The following is a 13106-nucleotide window of genomic DNA, read 5'->3' on the forward strand; positions in this document are numbered from 1 at the left end:
GGGACAATGCAAGTCTCTCTGGGCGTCACTTATTCAAAAATACGAGGTTCGTCTCTTGAACATATGAATATCTGTATGTAGCTGTTGATTTGATGTTCATGTTTAAAAGATAAAAAGCAAGTAAGATTGATCTACACATTTTCTTTTTGGCAGGAGTGCAAGGCTGAGGAAAGAAGCAAGACGAGTTGGCCACATTTTGAGGATATGAACAACATTTTGTCAGAGTTAGGCACACCTGCATCTTAAGTTATCTGCCCAAAAGAATCTATCTCCAAGTTTCTTAAATTGAACAGAGGGCATTCATTATATTATATGTATGTAACATGTAAGATGATTTTGTCTGTAGAAGCTATCAAAGCAGAATCCAAATGCTCAAGGTAGAAGAAAGCCTAGACAAGTCTTTTTTGGTTTAGTTTTTAAATTCGGTTTGGCTTACAACACATTTATAAACCGGATTTTGTTCAAATTTGGATGGTAATGTGGGTTTATATTGGTTCTGCTCGGTTTGATTTCATATCCAAACACTAATTCTTGATTAAATCCAAATTAATGTAATGCTTTTAATGCATCTTCTTCTCTCATATTTTAGCTTTGACTATGTTTTGTATAGTTTACCAACTCCTGGTAGCAATTTTTTTTCCCCATAGCCATTCTATGTCATGTCGTCAAAGTTTTCTCAAATTATGCAGCATCAATTTTTCAATAAAGTTAACAAAATTTCATTTGTTTTTATTTTACCTCTAGGTCTTTGTTGGCATGTCGTTGAGGACATATCTAGAGGCAGCTTGGAGGAATGGACAGGCTCCAATTGACCCCTCAAGTCTAGTTTTTTTTTTACATACATATGTTCTGATGCAATTTCGATCCACATTTTTCTATTCTACTGCTTATAAAAACAGCTAAATAAAAATACTGCAAATAATTAATTATATTGAATTAGGAAAATCATTTAGGCCCATTTAGTTTGGTGTATATTGTATATAAAAAGAAAGAAACCCTACTACGGATCGAGGACTTGTGTCTGTTATTTTTTTTTTGGTAAGGAGGACTTGTGTCTGTTATTAGATTTTTAGGGTTAGAGGGATGAGCAGTCTCGTCGTCTCAAGGAAGTGGGAGGAACCGGCGAAGGCTGCTAAAATAGCGGTATGGTGGGACATGAAGGACTGTCCGATCCCAGAGGGTTATGATGCTCGTCTCTTCCGTCCGAGTTTAGAAGCGGCATTCAAGAGTGTTGGCTACTCTGGTCCTGTCTCCATCACTGCCTATGGCGACCAAACACAAACCCCTGATCACATCCTGCGAGTGCTCTCTTCCACTGGAGTCGCTGTTGCACATACCAGACCCGGTAAGTCCAAATTTTATCGATCTCTGGAAATTTCCTCTATATATTTAAACTGGAAGTAGCACTGACACGGGAACTGGTTCGGTAGTATCCTCACTTTTTTTGTGTGTGTTTTGCTCTGTTCTGTTTATTTCTTTTATTTAATAAACTCCCAAATAATAATTAGTAAAATAATTTAGCAAACGCTTAATAAGTTAATAGCTGACTTAATCCTTTTTTTTCCTTGGTACTGGCTGGAACAGAAAGCACATTTAACCTCACTTTTTGTGTTTTTGCTCTGTTTTGTTTTGGTTAAGCAAACGGTTAATAAGTTAATTTAGCTAAAGTAATCCTTTTTTTTCCTCTGTACTGGAACAGAAAGCACAAACTCACTCATGTATGCGGATATGGTGGAATGGCGAGGTAAAAATCCTGCTCCGGCTTCAATGATGATCATATCCAATCAGGTGCACACTGTCTTCGCTTGGGATCTGGCCCGGCTACAACAACGGACGCTATACAACCTTTTTCTGGTTTATTCAATCAAGTATCAATATATGACAATCCTGAAAACTTGTAGAGAGTGGGTTTGGGAAAGATTACTAGGGTACGCGGATGATGAGACCAGAAGCGCACCACTTGTTCAGGAGAAGCGCAGTGACACGGGCGAGTTATCATCTGCCACGCTTTACTGCAAATCTTGCAATTTCGATTCCCAAAGCCCTGAAAATTTCAGGAAGCATCTCTCGAGTTATAAGCATAAACGAGAAGTACGTATCCTCTATCTCTCTCTCTCTATATATATATATATACTTGTATATCAATTGTTTCATTGTCTACTACCTATTTTGAGCAACTACCTCTGTTTCCACTCTCTGTCAAGCAGGAGGCTATAGACCCTACGGAGACAGTAGTTGACTGTGTAACAGAGGAGTGGGCAAGGGACTACCCGGCGACGCCTGAATACGCGACAGCTCAGATAGCGGTGTGGTGGGACTTGTTTGAATGTCCGATCCCCAAGGGATATGATGCTCGTCGGGTCCGGCCGAGTTTAGAAGCGGCATTCAAGAATCTTGGCTACTCCGGTCCTGTCTCCATCACTGCCTTTGGCGACCTAAACCGTATCCCTGATCACCTCCTTGTAGGGCTCTCTTCCACTGGAGTCAATGTTGTGCATACCGGTTACGGTTAGTCCATTTGGTTATCCATCTTTGGAATTTAGGGCGGTTTAAAAATATTCATCGTCTATGCCTACTGATCAATGCTTTCCTTTGTTGAAACAGCTTACAAAGAAACTCTAATTTATTCAGATATTGAGATTTGGGTAGATTCTAATCCTCCTCCGGCTACTATTATGGTCATAGCGAATAGGTTGGAACCGGTCTATCCAGTTTCTCTTGTCAAGCTACTACAAGTGCAAAAACACAAGCTTTTTCTGGCTTATTTATGTAGGCCTCGCAAAATGTCTGCCCTGCTCACTTCTGCCGAGTGGCTCTGGGAAAGGTTACTTGCAGGTGTTTGTTTGTCTGTCTGTCCTCTCATCGATCATCCAGTACTGTTTGACGTAACCATTAAACTAATTACGATGTTTCTTTTCCACAGTTTCAGAGACAAGAAAACACGTTCTTCACAAGTGCAGTACAAGTGAAAGTTTTTCCACAGTTTCAGAGACAAGAAAACACGTTCTTCACAAGTGCAGTACAAGTGAAAGTTTTTCCACTCTTTCAGAAACAAGTGGACACGTTCCTCACAAGTGCAGTAAAAGTGAAAGTTTTTCCACTCTTTCAGAGGCAAGAAAACACCTTCTTGAGAATGGCAGTAAAAATGGAAGTTTTTCCACAGTTTCAGAGGCAAGAGTACACGTTTTCTCCACTTGTTCAGAGGCATTTAGACACGTTATTCAGAAGTTCAGTAAAAGTGAAAGTGATAGGGGTGAATCTACCTCAACATTTAATTGCGAAATATGCTACTGTTATTACGAAAGCCTAGATGATTTCAGGACGCATCTCTCAACTGAAGAACATACACAACAAGTAAGTTATCCCTCTCTCTGTCTCCTTGTATCATAATTAATATTGTGTCATTGTCTAACCATTTTGAGCATTAACCTGTTTAACTGTTTCCACTCTCGTTGTCAAGCAGGAGGGTCATATTATTGGGTATTTTCAATCTAGGGAGAAGGTTCATTCGGCCGAGTACGATCCAGAGGGTCATATTATTGGGTATTTTCAATCTAGGGNGTGGACACGTTCCTCGCAAGTGCAGTAAAAGTGAAAGTTTTTCCACTCTTTCAGAGGCAAGAAAACACCTTCTTCAGTATGGCAGTAAAAGTGGAAGTTTTTCCACAGTTTCAGGGGCAAGAGTACACGTTTTCTCCACTTGTTCAGAGGCATTTAGACACGTTATTCAGAAGTTCAGTAAAAGTGAAAGTGATAGGGGTGAATCTACCTCAACATTTAATTGCGAAATATGCTTCTGTTATTACGAAAGCCTTGATGATTTCAGGACGCATCTCTCAACTGAAGAACATACACAACAAGTAAGTTATCCCTCTCTCTGTCTCCTTGTATCATAATTAATATTGTGTCATTGTCTAACCATTTTGAGCATTAACCTGTTTAACTGTTTCCACTCTCGTTGTCAAGCAGGAGGGTCATATTATTGGGTATTTTCAATCTAGGGAGAAGGTTCATTCGGCCGAGTACGATCCAGAGGCTTGGCGAGAGGCAAGTTTTTCTTAATGTTAACCTAAAGATTTGTTGCTAAATGGCCCTAAAACATTAATTGAAAGAAGAAACTGTGCTTCTTGATTCTGTCGTAGAGACAGAGATAAAAAAGAAAAAGAAAAAAATCCCATGTTTCCAAATGCTCATGTTTCATTCATATACAATGTTGTAGGTTTATGAGATGAGACGTAAGGTGAAGAAGGAAACTAAATCAGCCGAGTACGATCGAGGGCATTGGCTCCGACAGGCAAGTTTTTCTTAATGAAAACTAAATATTTTCAACAGATAGATAGATGCGATTTCTCTCATAAAAACAGTTGGGGTCCCCAAATGTGAAAATAGAAACCATGAAATTGGTTTACTGACTCTGTTTTGTGCTCATGTTTCATTATTTGATATACAATGTTGCAGGAAAAACGTAGGAGGAAAGCATTCCGGACGATTTTTCCTCTTCGTTTACGTCTTACTAATCGTGGTGGGCGTAGACCTCGACGAAAGTCTCCAACCTGCAAGAAAGAGTAATGTGTATTTTATAAATATATGTTAGTAATTTAAAATAAAACCTGAAAGTCTCATGTTGTCAATTTTCCAAGGGCTCATTGTTTCATTATTTGATATCTTCTTGTAGGTAGAAGAGATCAAACATAGGAGGAAAGTATTGGGGACGGATCTCAAACCTACAAGAAAGAGCAGCGGTGAAATTTGTTACCAAGTCGTCATCACTATGAGTCGTGGAAGCTGTGTAATTTTTCGTTTGTATGTTTCAATTTGAAGCACTATTGTATTTTTCATTTCGTTTTGCTTGTTTAAAACAATGCTTATATAAGCAAGTTACTGATGGTAGTAATGTTATTTGTAATTTAAAATTGAAGGTTGTTGTTTTTCAAATTTATTGAATGCCATAGAAATCTTTTTCAAGTTTCAACTTCGAAAGGAACACCATCAGAAAACCTCCTCCCTCTTCTATATCTTGGGCCATACGGAGAGTTCAACACCCTCACCGTTTGATATACACAGTAAGCAAGCCAACAAATGGGCCAACAAATGGGCCGTGTACATAACGGGACTTTTTCACCCTTCCTTAACCGCAGCGTTTTTAGATATTTTTCGGGCTAAACGCCGCGTTTTGTAGAGGAAGTCTCTAAGCGAGTTAGAGAGTCTCTTTTGTGCTGTTGTCGTCGACTCGTCTCTACCGGCGACTTTTGATCGGAGATTCTCATTCTCAGAAGAGGGCAAGCCCTTGAAAAATATTGAGAGTTGGGGAAATAGGAGTAGGTAAAATTGAGAAAATCAATGGTAAAGATTTTTGAGTTACGACGCTGCTTTTGCAGAGAGATAGATAGATACTTAGCCAAGAACCAGCCAGTAGTATTCTCCGATCTCACCGACGATTTCGGGAAGATTGGGTCTGTAAGAATGGAGGCCCTAATCTCCACTTCATTGGCACTCACTTCGGAAAATGTAAAGTTCAGGTAAAAAGGTTCATCATGCTTTCATAAGACTATATTATTAGTAGCTTTGGTTAGCTTTTAGCTCCCATAGGCCAACTTCGTTAAAAAGGAAATAACAAAAATTTGAATCTTTTTATTTGGTTTTGGGAATGAATTGTTTACAGGTTGCAGATTGTGATACAAGAGAATTCACAGATTGGAAATGTCTGTTAGTGACTTTGGTGGAGCAATGGGCCAATCATTCTATCAAGGAATCTGTTGTGTTGTATCTGAAAGATTGGCACTTTGTCAAGGTGCTTATCTGAGGTTTAAGTTACTTTCTCTTTAGATTAAGTGAAGCAAAGAGAGAACCAATATCTTTATATATGTAATCAATGTGAGAGTTGATTGTGCTGAATGCAGGAGTATCGCCGCTGTTTTCTGATGATTGGCTTAATATCTATCTAGACAATTACCATATGCATGAAGGATAGAGATAATTTCCAGAAGTATGATCAAATTAGCTGCTCTGATTATCGGTTTGTTTATATGGTCTGAGTAAGAAGATCAAACACACTGTTTGAGTGTTTTGGCCTTTGGATAAAGCTGATGATTTCTGTACTCTTGCCTACAGGATCGATCTTGGACACCTCTACACGCTGCTGTATTTAGATCTTATAGTTGGTCACTAACGTATGTTGTAAATAAAGGATGGCTTTTTCTTCCTCCTCCTTAAAGTCTGACATGCAAGTCTTTTTTTTTTTTTTTTACTATTGGTCATGTAACCTTTTGACCTTTCTGTGAAGTGTCTGTGATCCACATTTCTTCTTCACTCATGTGTTAGCCTTATAGTTAGATGAGTATTGTGTTTATATAACATCTTTAAAGAGGTGAAGGAAACTTAATTCCCCGCTTTTAAGAAGGTAAATCAGCTGGTCTTTCCCTCAATCTGTAAGCTCTTCTTTCACCACGTCTTTAATCACATTTTATGGTTTGCATTCAGACCACCTGGCTTGAGTGCATTCAAGAACCCGGTGAAGTTATCTTTGTTCCCAGTGGGTGGCCTCATCAAGTATATAACTTGGTATCTCTCTCCCTCTTTCTCTTTCCCTCTCATTGTATGTACACCAACATTTGTTTTCTTGAATTTTCTCGATTATCTTTTTTACAGGAAGACACGATATCTATTAACCACAACTGGCTCAACGCATACAACCTATCTTGGGTGGTAATGAACAAAATTATGCAGCATCAATTTTCATTAGAGAAGCTAAAAGAACAAAATTTCATTTGTTTTTATTATACCTAGGTCTTTGTTGGCATGTCGTTGAGGACATATCTAGAGGCAGCTTGGAGGGATAGAATGGCTCCAATTGACCCGTCAACTCTGGTATAAGACCTTTCTCTTGTATAATGAACTAGATAAAGGCCCGCACGATGTGCGGATTTAAAAATTGTTTGAAAAAATAAATCCTAAATTTAAAACAATTTTTCAAAAATATATAAAGAAATTTTTTTTTTTCTAAAGTAAATATATAAATAGTTTAACTTAGAGAATATTTGTATTTACCTTCATACATTTATTTATATTTCTATATTTTTAATATATTATAACATTTATTATAATAATTTAAAGCTAAATTATATCCCACTAAAACTTTTGCCAAATATTCATCATTACAAATATTATTATTGTCAAATTTCAAAAACGTTTCACAACTTATTCACAAAATATTTTACATGCAACAAATTCATCAAAGCAACATCTAATAAGTAACCACATACAATTTTACTCTATTTTTTACCATTAAAAATATGTTCTTACACCCAAAATTATTTTATTGTTAAAGTATGCTTTTTATCACCACCTATAAAATGTCTTCTAAACAAATTAAACAAATTTTATGTTGCTTTACTTTCATTTTGGCATAATTATAGTTCTTATAATTACTAAAATTATTTTGTGACATAATTTCTTTAACCATGAAGTTTTTTTACTCCAAATATTTTGGATAACCAACTGGTGAAAATTATTTACTCAATTACAATGATTTTATGACTAACCCAATAAAAATTGAGAAATTGAAAGAAATTTAATATAATATAATAAAAATAAAAATTTGAAAATTATAATCATGATGGTATATATAAGTCTTAGATAATTCAGATATACAAAATAGAAAACCTTTATATACAATCCAAAACATGACATATGTCATAATCATGTTAAGGATCAACGACCTATTTAATCTTCAGAAGTATCCAATTTTACCAAAACAACTTAAACCTCGTCTCAAATATTCTCGAATCATAAATTCTCAACTTATTTTTACCCGAATAAAAAGTAGGGCGACAATATCCTAGAGAGGAGGATAATTTATTAATTATTCTCAACTTATTCTCAACTTATTCTTTTGACATAATTTATTAATAATAATATACATGCTTAGTGAATTATTTTTTTGTTTATACATGTCAAAATCTTATTGAGAAAACACGTATAACATAAGTAGCTTATAATGGAAAATATATTAGTTTTGTTAATTTTTCTTTTTGATTTAGAATTTTTTTTGGATAAGCATGTAAATTTTATTTAGATTTAATATTATTTTTTTAATTAGCTGTTTTGAAAATAATAATTTTTGGCACGTGTCAACATTTCATCAGTATACTTGACATGTGGCTAATTTGAAAACCCAACTTTATATAATAAGATTTGTAATATAATAAAATATTAGTTCAAGCTTTTTTCCTAAGAATACCAATCGGTTCTCCATGATCTTCGTTTTCTTCGCATGTGCCTTCACAAATCTTGTTGCAGTATTCAGTGTCCGAAATTGGCTAACCATAGAGACATATTTTTTTTTTTTTTTTTGTGCAAACAAAGATATAAAATTTAATGTGCTAGGTTATATAGTATAATTATACAACCAAATATGGATGGCACATAGTATATTTATTTTACCATGTAATGGTTGAGAATCTTTGTAACAGTGAAACTTTGATATGGATGACGCATAGTATATTTATTTTAGTTGTTTTGTTTTTAATATAATAAGATTACAATTATATTATGCTTTGTTTTACCAAGCTTGAAAATTGTGATTTTTGTTTTACTCACTTTGATCTCTAATCATTAAAATTGACACGTGTCATAATCTGGCAAATATTTAACTTTGATTTTTGATCGTTAAAATTAACACGTGTCACGATCAGGTGAGTTACTAACTTTGTAAAATTGACATGTGTTACGATCTGATGAGTTACTAACTTTGATCTATGATCGTTAAAATTGATACGTGTCATGATCTGGTGAGTTTTTAACTTTGATCTCTGATCGTTAAAATTAACACGTGTCACGATCTGGTGAGTTACTAACTTTGAAAACCAAGGTTTATATAATAAGATTTGCTTTTAGAAGCATGAGTTGAATTAGGAAAATCACTTTAGGCCCATTTAGTTTGGTGTATATTGTATATAAAAAGAAAAAAACCCTACTACGGATCGAGGACTTGTGTCTGTTATTTTCTTTGGTAAGAAGGACTTGTGTCTGTTATTTGATTTTTAGGTTTAGAGGAATGAGCAGTCTCGTCTCAATGTGGTGGGAGGAACCGGCGAAGGCTGCTAAAATAGCTGTGTGGTGGGACATGAAGGACTGTCCGATCCCAGAGGGTTATGATGCTCGTCTCTTCCGTCCGAGTTTAGAAGCGGCATTTAAGAGTGTTGGCTACTCTGGTCCTGTCTCCATCACTGCCTATGGCGACCAAACACAAACCCCTGATCACCTCTTGCAAGTGCTCTCTTCCACTGGAGTCGCTATTGCACATACCAGACCAGGTTAGTCCAAATTTTATCGATCTCTGGAGTTTAGAGTTTAAATTTCCACTATCCTTACCCTACTTGAAGTAGCACTGTTACGTGAACGGGTTCGGTAGTATATATATACATACAAAACTAAACATTTAACCTCACTTTTTGTGTTTTTTGCTCTATTTTGGTACTGGAACAGAAAGCACAAACGCACTCATGTATGCGGATATGGTGGAATGGCGAGGTAAAAATCCTGCTCCGGCTTCAATGATGATTATATCCAATCAGGTGCACACTGTCTTCGCTTGGGATCTGGCCCGGCTACAACAACGGACGCTATACAACCTTTTTCTGGTTTATTCAATCGAGTATCAATATATGACAATCTTAGAAACTTGTAGAGAGTGGGTTTGGGAAAGATTACTAGGGTACGCGGATGATGATAATAATGAGATCAGAAGCGCACCACTTGTTCAGGAGTTATCATCTGCCACGCTTTACTGCAAATCTTGCAACTTCGATTCCCAAAGCCCTGAAATTTTCAGGAAGCATCTCTCGAGTTATAAGCATAAACGAGAAGTACGTATCCTCTCTCTCTCTCTCTCTCTATATATATATATATATATATACTTGTATATGAATTGTTTCATTGTCTACTACATATTTTGAGCAACTACCTCTGTTTCCACTCTCTGTCAAGCAGGAGGCTATAGACCCTACGCAGAAAGTAGTTGACTGTGTAACAGAGAAGTGGGCAAGGGACTACCCGGCGACGCCTGAATACGCGACAGCTCAGATAGCGGTGTGGTGGGACTTGTTTGAATGTCCGATCCCCAAGGGATATGATGCTCGTCGGGTCCGGCCGAGTTTAGAAGCGGCATTCAAGAATCTTGGCTACTCTGGTCCTGTCTCCATCACTGCCTTTGGCGACCTAAACCGTATCCCTGATCACCTCCTGCGAGGGCTCTCTTCCACTGGAATCTATGTTGTGCATAACGGTTACGGTTAGTCCATTTGGTTATCCATCTTTGGAATTTTGGGGCGGTTTAAAAATATTCATCTGTGCCTACTGATCAATGGCTGCTTTCCTTTGTTGAAACAGCTTACAAAGAAACTCTAATTTACGAAGATATTGAGAAATGGGTAGATTCTAATCCTCCTCCGGCTACTATTATGGTCATAACGGATAGGTTGGATCTGATCTATTCAGTTTCTCTTGTCACCCTACTACAAGTGCACAAACACAAGCTTTTTCTGGCTTATTTATCTAGGCCTCGCAAAATGTCTCCCCTGCTCACTTCTGCCGAGTGGCTCTGGGAAAACTTACTTGCAGGTGTTTGTTTGTCTGTCTGTGCTCTCATCGATCATCCAGTACTGTTTGAAATAACCATTAAACTAATTACGATGTTTCTTTTCCACAGTTCCAGAGACAAGTGGACACGTTCTTCACAAGTGCAGCACAAATGAAAGTTTTTCCACAGTTTCAGAGACAAGAAAACACGTTCTTCACAAGTGCAGTACAAGTGAAAGTTTTTCCACTCTTTCAGAAACAAGTGGACACGTTCCTCGCAAGTGCAGTAAAATTGAAAGTTTTTCCACTCTTTCAGAGGCAAGAGAACACCTTCATAATTGCAGTAAAAGTGAAATTTTTTGCACAGTTTCAGAGACTAGAGTACACGTTTTTTCCTCTAATCTAGAGGCAAGAAGCCGCGCTATTCAGAAGTTCAGTAAAAGTGAAAGTGAATCTACCTCAGTATTTTATTGCGAAATGTGTCTCTGTTATTACGAAAGCCTTGATGATTTCAGGACGCATCTCTCAACTGAAGAACATACACAACAAGTAAGTTATCCCTCTCTCTCGCTGTCTGTCTCCTTGTATCATAATTAACATTGTTTCATTGTCTAACCATTTGAGCATTAACCTGTTTAACTGTTTCCACTCTCGTCGTCATGCAGGAGGGTTATATTAATGGGTATTTTCAATCTAGGGAGAAGGTTCATTCGGCCGAGTACGATCCAGAGGGTTGGCTAGAGGCAAGTTTTTCTTAATGTTAACTAAAGATTTGTTGCTAAAAGGCCCCAAAACATTAATTGAAAGAAGAAAGTGTGCTTCTTGATTTAGTCGTACAGACAGAGATAAAAAAGTCCCATGTTTCCAAAATGCTCATGTTTCATTCATATACAATGTTGTAGGTATGCGAGATGAGACGTAAGGTGAAGAAGGAAACTAAGTCATTCGAGTACGATCGAGGGCATTGGCTCCGACAGGCAAGTTTTTCTAAATGAAAACTAAAATATTTTCAACAGATAGATGCGATTTTCTCATAAAACAGTTGGGGTCCCCAAATGTGAAAATAGAAAGCATGAAATTGGTTTACTGACTCTGTTTTGTTGCTAAAAGACCCTAAAACATTGAAAAAAGAAAGTGTGGCTTCTAGATTCAGTTGTAGGGACTGAGATAAATAAATAAATAAATAAAAGTCCCATGTTTCCAAATGCTCATGTTTCATTATTTGATATACATGTTGTAGGAAAAACGTAGGAGGAAAGCATTCCGGACGATTTTTCCTCTTCGTTTACGTCTTACTAATCGTGGACGTAGACCTCGACGAAATTCTCAAACCTGCAAGAAAGTATAATGTTTATATTATACTAGAAGTCATGGAAAATATATTAAAATTTTATATCTAATATCATGTAGCGGGTTACAAATTTCTTTTACCATGCATTAAAGAGAGATGCGTTTTTATAATTTCAATAACTATGCATTGAACTGTATTTAATCTAATGAAAAGATTTCCGTTGCAAATATTTATGTTACAAAACTTATGACACCAAATTCCATAATTCCCAAATTTGTAACTGTCAATAAAATATTTTGAACGTAAAAGAGTAACATCTATCTAACATTCAAATAGTATTGTATGTATATATAGCCATAGGTAGACATTTACTTAAATATTTGGACTCAAATTTACTCTTAAATTTTAAACCTGTTCTAACTTATCATCATCGCTGCAAGAGGAAAACAGATTGTCAAGTTTCTTGATATGATGGTACTCTTCTCCAATCCTCGATGATCAAACAGAGGTTTGATATGTAGCAAGAGGTCCTTCTAATTAATCAAAATATATTTACTCTTTTTCTCCATAATCAAGATATATGTCATGTGTTATGTGTTTTACATATGCGAAGAAGAGTGAAAACATGGCCAAGTATTTTCCAACTTTTATAGTTACGTAAATTTTATTTTTGGTAGAATAGTTACATAGATGCATTGACAAGGTATATTTTGTAAAATAATTTTTTCCCCATTAAACAATATGTTTTCCTCACTAAAATCTACTCCATCCATTCCTTATTAATCAATTTTCTAGAGAGAAAAAATGTTGCACAAAAAAAAAAAATTTAGGTTTTCTATATATTTTTAATAAGTAATTAGTGACAAATTGTAAACTTCAAAAAAGAAACTGAATATTTTTGTTTGAAATTTGTTAATCGAAAAAAATAATGCAACTAAAGTCAGTTTCTAATATGTTTGAAAATCCTAAAATATGGATTAATCACGAACATGGGAGTATTGTCTAATATAACCATTTAATACAGTCCCACATAATTTTAAACTAATGTACTGTTTAAAATTTTCAGTGATAAATGGAAAGAAGGCCGGATTATGATTTGTGACAACATTTTCATTTTGTTGGATGAAAGAGATTTTGTTTCATATTACAATACTGGCCAGGCTGGATTGTGGAGAATCACTATCCATGAAGATGGAAGCATATCAATGACACTTCAAACATTTGGACCGAGCAAAAT

At 36.0% G+C, this 13106-nt stretch overlaps 2 protein-coding genes and 1 long non-coding RNA gene across 8 annotated transcripts in view; all 3 read left to right on the forward strand.

The window, feature by feature from the left end:
• LOC104741250 (ribonuclease J) overlaps positions 1–13106 on the forward strand; it is a 29766-nt gene that overhangs the window by 5774 nt on the left and 10886 nt on the right. The gene's annotated exons all lie outside the window — the stretch shown is intronic.
• LOC104741227 lies at positions 1028–4918 on the forward strand. 3 transcript variants are annotated; one of them, XM_019238298.1, is made up of 10 exons: positions 1028–1345; positions 1700–2091; positions 2208–2508; positions 2605–2835; positions 2924–3092; positions 3599–3860; positions 3970–4047; positions 4220–4294; positions 4459–4565; positions 4676–4918. In XM_019238298.1, the coding sequence occupies exons 1-10, from the start codon at positions 1084–1086 to the stop codon at positions 4677–4679; spliced, it is 1881 nt and encodes a 626-aa protein (XP_019093843.1). In that variant the 5' UTR covers positions 1028–1083; the 3' UTR covers positions 4680–4918. The 3 variants fall into 3 exon arrangements, with proteins under 3 accessions (XP_019093843.1, XP_019093844.1, XP_019093845.1); XM_019238299.1 differs by having other exon boundaries at positions 2924–3067; positions 3574–3860; XM_019238300.1 differs by having other exon boundaries at positions 2924–3055; positions 3562–3860.
• On the forward strand, positions 5170–9064 carry LOC104741216. 3 transcript variants are annotated; one of them, XR_002036010.1, is made up of 8 exons: positions 5170–5519; positions 5663–5791; positions 5901–5986; positions 6112–6400; positions 6481–6561; positions 6649–6705; positions 6787–6867; positions 9046–9064. It is a non-coding gene; the product is annotated as an uncharacterized LOC104741216 (long non-coding RNA). The 3 variants fall into 3 exon arrangements; XR_002036011.1 differs by having other exon boundaries at positions 5663–5804; positions 5901–6400; XR_002036009.1 differs by having other exon boundaries at positions 5901–6400.

This window comes from Camelina sativa, chromosome 2, assembly GCF_000633955.1.
Source record: "Camelina sativa cultivar DH55 chromosome 2, Cs, whole genome shotgun sequence".
NCBI lineage: Eukaryota > Viridiplantae > Streptophyta > Magnoliopsida > Brassicales > Brassicaceae > Camelina > Camelina sativa.

Coding starts and splice junctions, on each gene's coding strand:
- LOC104741227 (XM_019238298.1), top strand. CDS start 1,084: ATGAGCAGTCTCGTCGTCTCAAGGAAGTGGGAGGAACCGGCGAAGGCT. Junction 2,092..2,207: donor GTTATAAGCATAAACGAGAA/GTACGTATCCTC, acceptor TCTGTCAAGCAG/GAGGCTATAGACCCTACGGA. Junction 3,861..3,969: donor CTGAAGAACATACACAACAA/GTAAGTTATCCC, acceptor GTTGTCAAGCAG/GAGGGTCATATTATTGGGTA.